This window comes from Molothrus ater, chromosome 5 (assembly GCF_012460135.2).
Source record: "Molothrus ater isolate BHLD 08-10-18 breed brown headed cowbird chromosome 5, BPBGC_Mater_1.1, whole genome shotgun sequence".
In the NCBI taxonomy this organism is placed as follows: Eukaryota; Metazoa; Chordata; class Aves; order Passeriformes; family Icteridae; genus Molothrus; species Molothrus ater.
The window spans coordinates 21,499,558-21,514,352 of record NC_050482.2 but is presented as its reverse complement, the minus strand read 5'-3'; the positions used below and the strand labels follow the sequence as shown (position 1 = coordinate 21,514,352).

At 36.7% G+C, this 14,795-nt stretch overlaps 1 protein-coding gene across 6 annotated transcripts in view; it reads right to left on the bottom strand.

Moving 5' to 3' along the window:
• Nucleotides 1–7,045: 7,045 nt before the first annotated feature.
• The window catches only part of POT1 (protection of telomeres 1), a 62,115-nt gene continuing 54,365 nt past the window's right edge, over nucleotides 7,046–14,795 (bottom strand). For all 6 annotated transcript variants that reach the window (XM_036401231.2, XM_036401235.2, XM_036401232.2 and 3 more), the window contains 4 exons: nucleotides 13,684–13,778; nucleotides 12,131–12,222; nucleotides 9,886–9,991; nucleotides 7,046–8,885 (listed from right to left, as the gene is read on the bottom strand). In XM_036401231.2, the coding sequence (XP_036257124.1) occupies nucleotides 8,773–8,885; nucleotides 9,886–9,991; nucleotides 12,131–12,222; nucleotides 13,684–13,778 (406 nt within the window). In that variant the 3' untranslated portion in view covers nucleotides 7,046–8,772. The remainder of the gene's footprint in view (nucleotides 8,886–9,885; nucleotides 9,992–12,130; nucleotides 12,223–13,683; nucleotides 13,779–14,795) is intronic.

Below are 14,795 nucleotides of genomic sequence, written 5' to 3'. Positions count from 1 at the left end.
TTGAGATAAAAAAGGAAATACTTCAGATATACTTCTAACAAGATAATATGTTTGCTCAGGCTGAGCTTTGGATTTTGCCTAAGTGGACACATGGCTAGCCAAATGAATGAGCCTGTGGCAAGCCTTATGCAAAAACATAAATGTCATCATTTTCTTGGACAGCAGTCCAGGACTCAGGAAAGACTTACTGTTGCTTGCATCTATGCTTGTCTCTTCTCTAGAGCAAATTTTGGGTCATCATCCTCAATTTGTGTATATTTAAGTGGATTCCCCTTTAAAAGCATCCTGATGCTGCCAGAACAATAAGGGTAAACATGAAAAGCTTAAACATCCTCCAGATATATGCCAAAGAGATTAGAATTACAAAACAGAGGATGAGTAAAAGGCTTGGGCTAGGGCCTGTCATGAAGGTCTTATTTACAAGGAAAGCACTTATTTTCCAGTATCTGCAGATAATAATAATATCCAGAATAAGAGAAATCTGTGGAGTATATCTCAGTTCCTTCTTTTACACACTGATAAACAAACCAACATTTTCTTTCAATGAGCACATACATCTTTGGGCTGCAGTATTTCTAGTACAATTAGAAGAGGAGATGTGATACTCATTTGCTCCATTTTTTGAAGCCCTTTCCATCTACTTGCATGTGTCTTAGTACTAGATGGATCAATAGATAATAGTGCCACTGCCTGAAGCACAGCTGCGTAGAAGTTGCAACAGATTGTCTAATTTCTAAGGGGTTGATTTAACCTTAAAAATATGGCTGTGGTTCTGCACTATACAAAAAAGATGGGTTGTTTGTACAATTAGACCTTAAGAGTTAAGTTCTCCTCTTGATTAAAATGCCCAAGACCTCTATTACCAACTATCAGTTAAGATGTGTGTGTCCAGTACAGGGAAGGATTTAACCCTGAGTGTTAAACAGTGTGTTTGTCACAGAGCTGGGGACAGAAGGGTAGCTAGCACACTGCACATTTCTGCCCCATGGTATTCCTGCTCTTAATTTGGGAAATCAAACCATTTATGGATATCATAAATATCATAACAAATTTATTTGTGTTTATCAAAATCCCACATCTCATCAAGGGCCTGACTCTGCTCCATCAGTGAACATGCCAGAATTTTTAGATTAAAAACTTTCCAAGTGATTTGTTATGTTTTCAATTCTCACACTCTTGTCTTTAAGGCCAGGACATCTCAGGCAGCAATGGCCAGACATAAGTGTCCTAGTGCAAGCATCTGCTCCTGAGCCTGCAAAGTTAGAGGCTGTACTGGGCACAGATGCACAGCTGTCCATATGTGTTTTGAAACTGTTCAGACACAATTACTGTAAACTTTGATTTAATCTGCTGCTTCTATTTTGAACTTGTCAGTGCTCTCTTTTAGATCTAGACCAACTGTTTCATTTTTTAATATCTAACCTTTAAAAATTAATTTGAGGATCAGCAGGAGAGTACTGATATATTCTTTGAAAGTTGATGGTGTTTTATACCAAGGAGGTGCCAGTTCTTTTGGGATCCCAGTAAGAAAGGCACGGACTCTCAGAGCTGACTAGATGATTTATTAAGTATGGAAATTGTAGAGGGCTGACAGCAATCTGAGTCCCATTTGAAGCTGAGAAGTGCAGCTGTTGCAGAGCCAGAGGAGCCCCTCCTTGTGGGTCACAGCCCCCCACACAGTGTTTGCTGGGACTGGGCTTTGCCAGCTCGGTGTTCACTGGCACTCCCAGGTACAGACTCATCTGTCACTGACAGCTGGCAGGTTTGGAACCTGGACTCAGCTTTGCAGAGTCCCAGGGACAGTGCACTCCTGTTTGGGATACAGAATAGATGGAGTCAACTGATGAGGTGATTAAAAGATGGTTTATTGCAAAATCAGTCTCATGGAAGGGTGAGACCATAGGTTGTTACATCCAAAACCATCACATCAGAAGCCATTTTACTTCTATTTACAATGCATTTTATAAATTTCTTATCCAATCAGCTACTTCCACAAAGCTCACTAGCATCTTCATAAACCAATTGTTAATTGCTACATTTTACACGATTCTGCTGCAATGTCTCTTTTTATCCAATCATGTAACTCTACAGAGACTTCTTGCTGTATCTTCTCTTTTTACCAATTCTATAACAAGTTCCATTGTTACACTTTAATTATTTCTATCTTGCTTAGCATATTTGTTTGCTTATATGAGGCATGTTTCTACTAGCTTTAGAACATATTTCTGCTTAAACTACAAATCTTTATTCTTTGTGTCTGTTTCACTTTTCTGTTCTAAAGCATCAAGCCTCCTCCAAGGCCTTAGGTCAAACACTGTATCCATCTCTATCTCTGAGCTTGTACATTCAAGGCCTTGGGAGCTCTCTGTGCTTTCATTTCCCACACACCCCAATACTCCTAGCTCAATAAGGGTATGGTTCCCAAAGAGGTGCATTCATATTACTATGGTTGAATACATATTGAATACATGAAAATTGGTTACCTGTGAATTTGTTATGTATACCTTGATCAGTTATGCTACAGTATAAAGTAACTGTATGGTATCTATAAAAAAAAATCCCTTTTCAATACAGTGCCTCCTCTGGGGCCTCTCGTCTATTTAAGCAATTTGTTATGCTTTTCATGAAATTAAGTTTTTATTTAGTATTTGGTTTAAGTTTCAGATGAAAATTCTTTACCAAAGCTGAATTACCAAAAGCAGAATATATCACTGTCCCATTTTTCCACGTGTCAGTTTCAATTATAATTGATTTCCAATTCTGATTTGCTTTGTTGCACGTGCTCTTGACAGAGAATTTGGTACAGCTCTGTGCTTTCCTGACACATATTAGCCAATGACCTCGATATTTGAGATGAGGCTTGAGTACCTTTGCCATATCCCCTAAGAAAAGAGTTCAGGATTCCCTGCTCCATCACATCACATCAGCTACCTCTTCACCCAGATTGAAAAGTAGGCCAGACATTCACATCTTTCTAGACCTTACAGCACAGCTAAATGAGTTTTGAAAATTATTGCTATTTTTAAACTGCCTTGAAAAGCTTGCTGTGAAAAGGTACACTTAGAAAGTATCATTGTGGAATACCATCTTTGCCAGAAAGAGTGATCTGAGTAGGTCTGGCACTTGGTGAATGACAAATACTGTCATTCTGCCAATTCTTTTTCTATTCAGTTTTTAAAGGATAAAACCAATTTCCAGTAACTGGACCCAGAGGAATTAAACTCATTCTGAAATATAATTGTGAATAAGTCGAGTTAATCACTTCCAACAAACTGGAATAATATTCAAAATGTTATTTATTATCAAATCATACAGAGCACAGCAGTGAACAGATCTGCATTAGGATTTGCAAGGTATAATATCTGATCTATAGAACTGCCACTTTAGATGTTTAAGGTTCACTCCTCATTCCTCATTGTTCCTTCATGTGTAACTTCTGACCTATCCCAACCCTTCAAACAAAGCTTTTGAAGTTTTCTTTTCTGCTTTTATTTCCTGCAAGAAGGACCCAAGCCACAGCACGTGGCTAAACAAATGCATTGTCTGACCTGTAGGGAAAAAGCAATTCTTCACCTTTCTCCTTACTCTTCTTTGGTTTACTCTCAACAAAACACCAAGTAATGGAAGCAGCTGTTTTCCTTTAAGTCAAATGCAGTTTTCTGGGCAGTGAGACCTTACACACATGTCATGGTTTAGGAATGGCAGTTCCCAGTTCAGTGCTCCCACTGAGACTCTCCAAACCACCTTCCACTCTCTCTCACTCTCCCAGTTTCCCCTCTCCATCCCCTGTAGCAGAATGGGGAAGGGAACTGGAGACACAAAAGGCAAAGGTCACAACTTGAGATAAGAACAACTTACTGGAAACAGCAATGGAACAAGAAAATGAACAGTAACAGCAACAACACTAATGGCAGACGGTACAAGAAGAGAAATTATGCACATGGAAAAAAATCCCTGATAGTAGACCAGAGGGCCTGCTCTGCCATGCTTACTCCACTGCAAGGAATCTCTTCTCCTCAGAAGGGAGTGAGTCCCTTTCCCCCACCCCTGGCAGTGATGTGAAGTGGTACAGAATAAACTCTGCATCCCAGCCATGCCCACTCCTGGCTACAGCAAAAAATTACCCCTGTCCTGACCAGAGCCAGGGCACTATGACACTACAGGTAGCAGGGCACCTCTGTGTGACAGGAGAGCACAGGGCAGCATGCCTGGATGGCCTGTGACAGCTCTGCATCCCTGGCTTATGTCAAACACAATCACTCCCATGCTTCCATTCTTATTAATGGGATTTTATTCCTTTAGCATAGTAAGTATGTTAGGAAAAGTGCATCCTCCAAGATGGAGTAGCAAATGAATGTATGTCAGTGACAGCATTTAAGAAAGCTGGGTGGTGAAAGCCCCCTACCCACCCCCTGTTAAAAACAATAAAGAGCCCCTTTGTTTAATACACACCCTGTCAGCGACTGATCATATTTGTCACTTCAAACACTGCTCAGAGGGGCTTTGAGTTGCTGAAGGCATCATTTGTAGACAGAAGAAGAAAGAAATAAAATCTGTAATTAAATCTGTTCCAGCAGCAGATTTTGGTTTCAGTTTTGCTGCTCTTTTAACCAAAAAATTCCAGCAGCATTTATAAACTGCCATTATGCAGAGAATTACTTTCAGTGAAGTAACACCTCCATAATTCAAAGCTATCTGATAGCTGGCCTTTGAAATTACACCTGAATATGGACTCAATTCTAAAGGTGGAGCTTGTACAAAACTCTATTTTTTGTCAGTGTCAGTTTAGCAGTGTCAGTCCACAGGCTGTGCACACACAGAGTAGAAGGTACAGAACAAAGTTCTGCTTAAAGCTTTGTGCAACAGAACAGTTGAAATAAAAACCCAAACCCTTTTTCTTTGCTGGCATGTATTTCCCCATTCAGCATATATCCTTGTAAAAAATTCAAATTAAAACAAGTATCTACTAAATGTAAATTTATTCCAAAACAGCAGTTTTATGGAGATACCTCTGTAGGCATGTATCAGAGTTCCAGCAGAAAACAAGGAAAAACACACTGTAGCACATTGTTCTGGGGTGAAGTCCACCCATAGCTTTACCACAAATATGAATTCATTAATAGTAGTACAATGCTGCTCTACATTTTTAAGCACTTTGGAGCTGGTATTCCATCATCAGATGCATGTTTTCCCAAACCATAGCTCTTAACTGGGAATTTCATGTATAGGAAATGCTGTGAACAGGAGCTGCAGCAAACTGTCTCACAAAGATTCTCTATCACTCTTGGTTTTACTACTATCCTCTGGAATTTTGTCTGTTTCCTCTGAAAAAAATCAGAATCCTCTGATTTTTTGTTTCTAATTCTTAACATTCACTGTATACTTTAAATAATGTTTGAAGTAAATTCTTATTTGGATTTTTCTTCTCCACTGAGTAACATTTTTTGCAGTGGTCCCATTGCACCTGAAGAACTTGAACATATATTTACTTAATTTTTTTCACAACTCCAAAAAATACCAAATATTTGGCCTTGCCCTATATGGTACTATCCCAGTTCCTGCCAGTTTTACATCTTAATGCAATGGCTTGGCCAAAAAGTGACCTAATCTGCATAAACTCTTGTGATCTAAAATACTGGTATTGAAAAGCTAAGCACTCCTCCCTGTTGAGACAATAAACTCTCTTCCTTCTGTTGCAAACCTCAGCTTGTATCCTCTGGGCTGCACTGCCCTTCTTACAGTGCCACTTTCCTGCTGCTCAGTAGGCAAAGGATTAGCATTAAGCTAAGCATTTCAAAGCCTGGTCTGTAAATCTCTGGGTAACTGCAAAAGCTGATGAGAAAGTTCAGTCACTGCTGAACAGCAGGTCACCTACCAGGAGTGCCTCCTTGTTTCTGCAATATGTTATTTATTTACATTCTGTCTTTCCAGCTGGAGTTTCCAGAGTATGACACATCCAAGAGCTTAACTCAATTTGGAAAGACTTCCCAAGTCCTTAAGTTTTTAAATTCCATTAAAACACAGAATTCAAGGAGCCAAATTACACAGGCACCCCTAAAAACCCTATTCCGAAGCTATTTTGTTTTCTTTTCTTTTTACCCTGAAAATACCTTTCTTTTTAATTACAATTTTATCACTTTTTTTGCACTTATCCATGTAGTTGGAGCAATTAATTCATGTTCCTTTATTGGTCTTTCATAGTTCTATTATTTTCCCTCACAGCTCCTCCTTTATATTAAGATATTCTTCTCCCTTGATGTTGGCTCTGTGTGATGAACTTCACATTCCATGCATATTTTCCCCTTCTAGTAGGAAGGTGATGTTTTGATTCAGTTTTTCTATATGCTGGAATGTATGTGGAGGAAGAAACATGTGACACCAGCAAGATATGCCTGGAGTTTTCACTGGATCTTAGTATACCAGTATTAACCCAATCTCCTATTGGTGCAGATTTTGAGTGTATTAAAAACATATTTCAAAAAATTAAAAACTATTAGAGTAGACATTTGAAATTTTATTAATGTTTTAAAAACTGAAATCACACACCTGGTCAAGAAATTCACCAAAAGAAAGAAGACTTTTACTTGTAAATAAGAAAATTGTAAATAATGGCTAAAAGTCATTGCTGCCCGAGATGCTCATCTTCCAGAAACCAGAGCCTGCAGGTGCTGCACGTTCAGGACACAACAATCTCAGCATTTCACCCACCAGTCACACACTGACAGCTCTCAGCATTGACCAGGACAAGTAACTAAGGTCCAAATCTCCAAATCTTTTCAGTGACTTCCACTGCTCCATACAAAGGCCACCAATGAAAGCCATTTTTAAATGTCTGTCCAGTAATTCCTTCCTATACAATGATCCTTACTATGAACAAATATGTAGTTATTACTTTATTTCTACACATTATATTTAGAAACAGAAACATGTACATTTTAATCCAACAAGCCATTCATTGGGAGGATTATGTTGGATGAAGGCTACTGATGACAAAGTTTTCATAGTTATGAAATTGAAATAAAAATCAAATACAAGAAAAACCTCATTATTTGGATAAATCTTTATTAAACATTTTAATAAAACATTCAATAGTAAAAAAATAATGTCATGCATATGTAGAGTTTTTAGGCAGGGATCTCAGAAAAGGCATGTGGTGAAATTATTTATTTTACACTGAAGTTCAAAACATCTTTATATTTATTCCTTTATGAAGACATGTTTAGAAAAAATGTACAGTATCAATATCTTTCACAGTTAACAAAAATCTAAAAACAGAAATTCATGTTTTCACACAATATATAAATAAAAGCAAAGAAGATTCCCTTCAATTTAACTCCTAACTTGTGAAAACATTTGTGTATGGCCAGTGTCCAAAGTTTTATAATATTAATTTGTTGTAATTATTTTCTGTTGATGCAATTATGCAAAAGTTCAAGAAAACATTCTTAAGTCAGTAGACTGATAAACTGCTGGATCAATTCCAAAATATTTTTATTTTTTAGAAATTTTTAAAGGAAATACTCACCACTTTTAATATTGGTTTTCCCTATACACAGATCAATAAAGAACAATATCCTGGCTTATGACATATAAACCCAGTGTAATTTTTACAGTACAAGAAAATTACCAGAGGATATATGATGAAATTTTAAGACAAATTGCATAATCTATTAAACAGCCCTCAAAAATGAAAAAAATAAAATGTCATCTACTATCAAAATAATGATCTACTTATAAATATTGCATCTTGCTTCTGTAATTCTTTAAAAACAGCTGCTGTAAATACTAAGTAATTTTGCTCTCTGATGGAAAGCATTTGATTTGACAGGGATTTCTACATTAATTATGCTTAGAGAATCATGTCCTGAACTTGTCCTAGAGACTTCTGAATGCAAAGTAAAACCACCCCATAGCTTTCTAGTCCAGCAGAATTTTCAATCCGTGACAGCACCAGATCAGTTCTGTATCTCCAAATTTAGGCACACACTCTGATTATGCAAGATGGAAAGGCAGATCAAGCCGTTGAAAATACAGATCCAGCTAACAAACACGCTAACAACTTTGGTACCCAACAAGGCCACCCCAGAATCATTACCATCTACCAAATAGCAATATTCATTTTGCAATTTTACACTTTCACGATTGACTTTAATTTTAGAGATAATCACTACATGGTCATGTTCACAACCCCATCAGAATCTACAGTTAGCTGGTACATGTAGCAGTTACCTGAGTGTTACTAACAGGAGGAGTTTGTCCAAATGTACGTATCAGTACAAAATCAAAGAAGTTTCTAAAAAACAACCTCCCTGTCAAACTGGGAACAGTAATATTGGCTTGCACAAAGTAGTCTGAGTTTACTGGAGAGCTCTGTATCTCTGCCTCTGGTGATGTGATTTAATACAAAAATGAACACACAGCATCATCTTGACTACATTTTTCAGAGTAAAATTCACAAATTTAGAGTAACCTCCTCACTGCCTTTTTGAAGGATAGATGGAAAGCAGATTGCCTCCATCAACCTCAGCCAAGCAGCTTCCAGTGAAAAGCTGAACACCTCCACTTGCCTTTAGATCACAAAGTCATGTGCCAGGAAAATAGCAAACATATCAAAGTATAATTCCCATTCCCATTCATATATAAACTAAAAATTCATAAAAACAAGTTGAATTCCTAAGAACGGAACAAAAATTTTTTTTTAATACAGTCTCTGATCCCAGCCCCCCACAGAAACTGAGTCTTACTGGATTACTTGCAATTAGCAACACATGACTATACAACATCTTCAGCAACTGTGGTGTCAAAAATTTGGTAACAAACTTGATTTTTCATTGCGTCTCTGACATTATAGGATTTGATGAAGCATTCCAGCCATGGCAAGTCACCTACCAACAAAATCCAAATTACTGTTCAGTATTCATTTCTCATTTTTATAGAAGGCAAGTAAACTAGAGCAAGATATTAACTTGGATATCTAAATGTACACAATAGTTAATATTAAGAAAAATTGTTAACTTTGAAATTCCAATTGGTATCTTTTAAGTGTCCCACAAGATCTGAAATGGTCTTCAGTAACAATCTTCCAAGACCTGTCCTCCCTGCACCAGCACTCCACAAAACACTTGGACCGAGTAGTCACGCCACAGTATAAAATACATATTTGTAATGACTTTGCAATAATAAAATTTCATCTCCATGTGTCTCAATGAGAAAATCCTTTACAATCTTTTTTACAGGACAACTTTTTAAAGTATGGCAAAGACTCCAGGGTGATTGCAGTGGCCACTGACAGCCATGTATTTGGAGCATGCTCTGGAGGTTGGGGCTGCATGACACATCCATCTACCTTGGACATGTTTAATTTAGGCAGAGATACTTTCTGCCACAACACATGCACTGCACAAAAATCTCTGTAAATGGATTTGGATTAAGCATTGCTCCATTTCCATGGATATTTCCCATTGCAAGGGATGCTTTAAGTCAGCATCAAAAGCAGGATATCACCCAAAGCATGTGCTTTGGGAAAACGGAATTTCCTTTTCGTTTTCCCTAACATGCTGTGACATTCAGTATGAGGGTGTTCTGGTTAACCTCCATATGAATACAGATGGCATGTTAGTGGCTGCACAGGCATGGCTGTATTCACACACCACTGCATGCTACATGAGAATTTAATGAACCATTTATTTTCTTTCTCAAAGTAGAGTTAATATGAAAGACGTGCTTCAGAACAAATTAACATGAACCCTGCTTTCAGGCTCCTGCATTTTTCTGTACTGAGTTTTGCCTGTGCCTAAGTTGAATTCTAAGACTTTTCATATGCAATAGCAGATTGAAAGACTGCTTTCCTTCCCACCCCCCTTTAAAAAGTAACAGCAAACTGACCTAATTTTCTTCCTGGAGGACAGAGCGCATTCATGGTCATCTGCATCTTTTGCTGAAGAAAATTACTAGTTAAGATTTCAGAGGCAGGAATCTGGAAAAACTTCTCCTGAAAGACAACAGAAGAATATGAGGTATTGAAAGAGCTGTAAAAATCATTAGCCAGAACCTTGACCATGTTCTTAGAGAAATTTAAAATCGGGTAACAGAAGAAGAGTATTATTTCAAAAACCTGTTTGGATACAGAAAAAACCCAAGCTGTCTGAAAATATTAATGCTCTTTTTTTCAGTACCTCTGAGGTTTTAGGGACTACAGCCACCCATAAAGCACATATGTCAGTCTCTATAGATAACTGGCAGATATTCCTCATGAACCTCCACAACCAGACAATATCAGACAATGTTAGGGCCAGAGAGGACGGTAAGTCCCCCTCAACAGTCCCTCACATCTTGAGAGGAACAAAATCACTTGAAAACAAGGGGCACTGCAACCTGGCTTTATATTTGTGGAATTCTCTTTAGTGTGAGTTTCATTTGCTGGCAGTTTTAGAAACTATGGAAAAAAGGTTTATACTGTGGGGTGCACTTCTGAATGGAGACAGAAAATAATAAATGAAACAGTAAAATGTTAAATGAACATTTTCTGTGTATTTTTAAACTGCATACATTAAGCATGACTGAAAAAACTCTAAGTTTCTTCTTTCCAAGTTTGCTACCTGATTTTGGATCTCTAAAGGCTCATAATCTTATAACTTCTCATAGTGAGCTAAGGTTTTTGGTAGTAATTTCTCATTATTGTTAAAAGATACAAATACAGAATAATCTGCCTCTGTGTAATTTTTGCACGACATATTTAATGGCAATGACCAGAAGTTAGTGGATAATCTAGCAGCAAAAATGACACTGATAACTATCTCTTCTCTCTCTTCAGTCTTCTTCTGACTATAGAACTTTTTCATTTTTTTCCTTCACTGACTTTTCCTGTAAGGAGGGGAGGAAAGAAAAGCACTGTGTTCTTATGGAAGCACAACTGGAAGCTAATGTAAAACTGCACTTCAAAGCAGCCCAGTTCCTTCTCAAGTGGTGCTGAAGGACTGGAGTTTAGGCTGGAAACTCTGGGCTTGTCTTTGAAGTGCCACCAGCAGGAATGCGAGCAGCTGGCACTTCAGAAGAAACTGTAGGTATTTTCCTGCAGCTAAACTGTAGTACTGAGCAGTATCTGCTAAGAAAGTGAGCCACCCTGAAGTAAAAATTTTTGGAATTCTGCATCAAGAGATGGTCTAAATCTTTTCCCCCAACTTCAATTTGCAGTTTTATTTTTCTTGATATAAAAAGGAAAAAGGACACTAGAAGGAAAAGATGACTGTCTGAAATGGGGACTGTAGTCTTTTGATCTCCTTTGCTATTAAAACACCATGTATTTTAAGAAAGAACACATTTTTTCCTGATATTATTTTTACTTACAGTATTAAAATTAAACAAGGAAGAGTATTCTCTTTAAAGTCCCAGTCTAAGTAATTTAATATAATGGTGGAATATGTGCAGATATATACACATTAAACAACACTACTGTGCAGAAAAAAGTCCCACTAAATTCACTAATTCTTTTTCTGTCCCATTTTGTCACACCCACATTGTTATGACAGGAAAACCATCCAGTCTTCAGTGTCTCAGGTAGCAGGAATGGGTGTGAGTTGCTTCAGAGAAAACTGAAGATAGGTTAATTCTAAGGTTAGTAAAGTAATTGAATAAACTACTTCTGAAATCCAAGATAAATATCTGTACAGATATAGCTGCCTAGGGAAAGAGGGCCTCCTTACCTCATGATCATGTGAAAAAAAAAATCAAGGATTACTTAATGGAGAGATTCTATTGAGAGTTAAAAAAGAGGCAATGAGATTTTAAACTGATGCAGAAGTTAGCTACATAAATCCTGAAACATTCCTATCATTCACACAGCATTCAGGCTGCATAACTTAACATTGCTAGTAAAACAGAAATTCAGCAACAGGAATATATAAAAGTTTATGGAAATACAAAGTAATCTATCTTCAAGCTTCGGTTTTGTCTTTATGCTTTAACATTCTACACTCTGTACAGTATTAGCTTATAATATTGTAATTATTCCCACAAAACACTGCAGGTAACATAGAATGAGTATTTGTGCACATACATTTGCCATTTTAAAAACAAATAAAATCCAAACTCTCATAATCTTTAGAGACTACCTTTACCTAGATTTACTTACATAATCAAAAAGGTATGCATTTAGTGATCCTGTTTCATCAACCAGTGTAAACTTCATAATAAAAACATACTGGAGCAGTTCAATACCTAAAACTGAAAAAAAAAAAAAAATTATTTCTCTGAGAGGATATGCAAGGCAAACTATAATAACTTGAGCTGACAATATCCCTTTTTTAATAGTAACTGACTTTAAATACTGCCATTAGAAGTATAAATTAACAGACCAAAACATAGAGGCTCTGCTGTCTGACAGCAAAATATCATTTATCTCTTGGGGCCACACTGTGATTTTCCTAGAAACACTTTAATAGATGAGCCTATAAAAACACAAAGATTTTTAAGCGCTTATACCCATGCTAGTGAACAAAAAAGCTTATATTTGTTTAGATCTTAGATCCAACCTTAGTAGGGTCCTCCTTTCCTGTGTTCTTTTATCCATGGAATATTAAAGGAGAGATGCTCTTAATTCAGTGGTAATAAGAATTCCACCTGACAACTATCTTCTGAGGAAACCAGTTTATTTGATATGATGTAAAAAAAAGCTACCAGGCTTATTCAGAAAACAACTTTACTGGCAGTTTTGAAAGTATTCTTGCTTTTTCATCAGCTTTTTCTGGGTACACCTACTTAAACTGGCAGTCATTTTATGTTCAACTGATCTGACAGACTTGCAGGTTAATTATCCTCAAAATACAACTGATAGAAGAAAAATATACATAAAATAGTGTAACTGTCAGGAATCATTAATTAATATTGCTTTCATTTTGAGAATTAAATCTCAATCAGTGTCAGTTAAATATTGCTTTACAATTATTTAACAGGATACAGTTATGAACGTTTATATAAGAAAATCACTGTATTGCTCAAGTAGTTTTATTCTTCTAGAAAATATTTACCATATTGCTAGATATTCCAACTTAATATGTTAGAACATGAATTGATAAACATGCAAATATTCTTTTTCCTTAATGCACTGTAAAGTTTTAAACTCCATTTCCATCATCTTAACATGCTGACTGCATACAGTAACACAAGGAACACATGAAGCACACATAATTGTTGTGGAATAATTCCTTTCATTTGAGTATTATTTCTTGCATTCTCTCTGGAATATGGATTTCACAGAAAATAAAAGTCTAACTTGTATGAGTCATTAAATAAGACTGTCTTTAGTTCAGGTCAGAAAAACAGTATCTACAAAAGGAAAGCAAGATTAACTTCAAGGACTACAAGCACGTACAGTTTAAAGGTAACATCTACAATCAAAAATTCCTGACTTCTGCACTAACCTAAGTGTTACTACTGATACCAGTGGTAGAATAAACTATTCAACACATAAAATCTTTTAATTCATACTGCAATAGTTCCAAAAGTAACTATGTTATTTCAACTGCTATAAGGGAAATGAATTTTACAGCACCATATTCAACATGACCATAATTACATACTTTCTGTACAAAACTGCAACCCAGAAATGCAAATCAAACCATTTCACATTAATACAGCAGAATCAAGGCACAAAAGTATTTCAGGACAGTTATCATGTCAGCTAACCTTGTGCTATTTCAGTTGGTTCCCATGATGGCCGCTGTTCTGCTGCAATGGAACTTAGATTCTTCACAGGCTTTGGAGTTGAACACTGCTTGCACCTAGCATTTAAAACAAGATATTGAGACTAACCAAACACTGATGTATTTGTAGTAGAAGTGTTCTGCACAGAAAAAAACAAAACTCTGATTTTCTTACACTGTGGAAGTACAGAAGTATTTCTATTGCTGCTTGAAGTAACTATTTTACCAGACACACCAGCTTTAGAGCACAACAAAATCCTTACTGCTGTTTTTGAACTATCCATGAGGAGAAATAAATCTGGGATAGACTACTTCAGTGATTAGACAGGAATTAAACTGAACATTAAGGCTGAGAGAGCTGGGATTGTTCAGCCTGGAAAACAGAGGGCTCCAGGCAGATCCTACTGTGGCTTCTCCATATATAAAAGGAGCTTATAAGAAAGACAGAGAGAGACTTTTAACCTGGGCTGTAGTGAAGAACAAGGAGAAACATTTTTAAACTGAAAGAGGGTAGATGCAGACTGTGCAGAAAATCTGTGAATTCCCTATACCTGGAAGTGTCCAAGACGAGACTGGATGGAGCTGAGCAACCTGGTGCAGTGCAAGGTGTCTGTGCTCAAGGCAGGGGGTTGGATTAGATGATCATGAGAGATCTCCTTCAACCCAAACCATTCTATGATTCTAAGATCACTACACTGCTAAACAGGTGTTCATGTGCCACTACTTCTCACTTTGTAAAAGTAGTAATGAATCTGAACTTGTAACACACTCTAAACCCGTTACAGAGTTACAGGAGAAATTTGGCTTTGCCTATGTTGAGAATATTAACTAAGAGTTGCTAAAACAATCTATTTTATTCCTGGTGTATTTACATCAATAACTATAAAATTACATGTGTCATAGTAAGCTAATGCTGCAAGTGGGTGGAAATACTGAAGAACTGTTTTCAAAGTTGTTCTCATTCACCTCAAGGAATAAAATTACAGAACAAAACTATTTGTCCCAAATTAAGCTTCCGTATTAGTATATTACAGTTAGAGCTTGAAATAAACATTTATTATCTTTTAGAATTATATGCAAAGCATGTTATAAAAA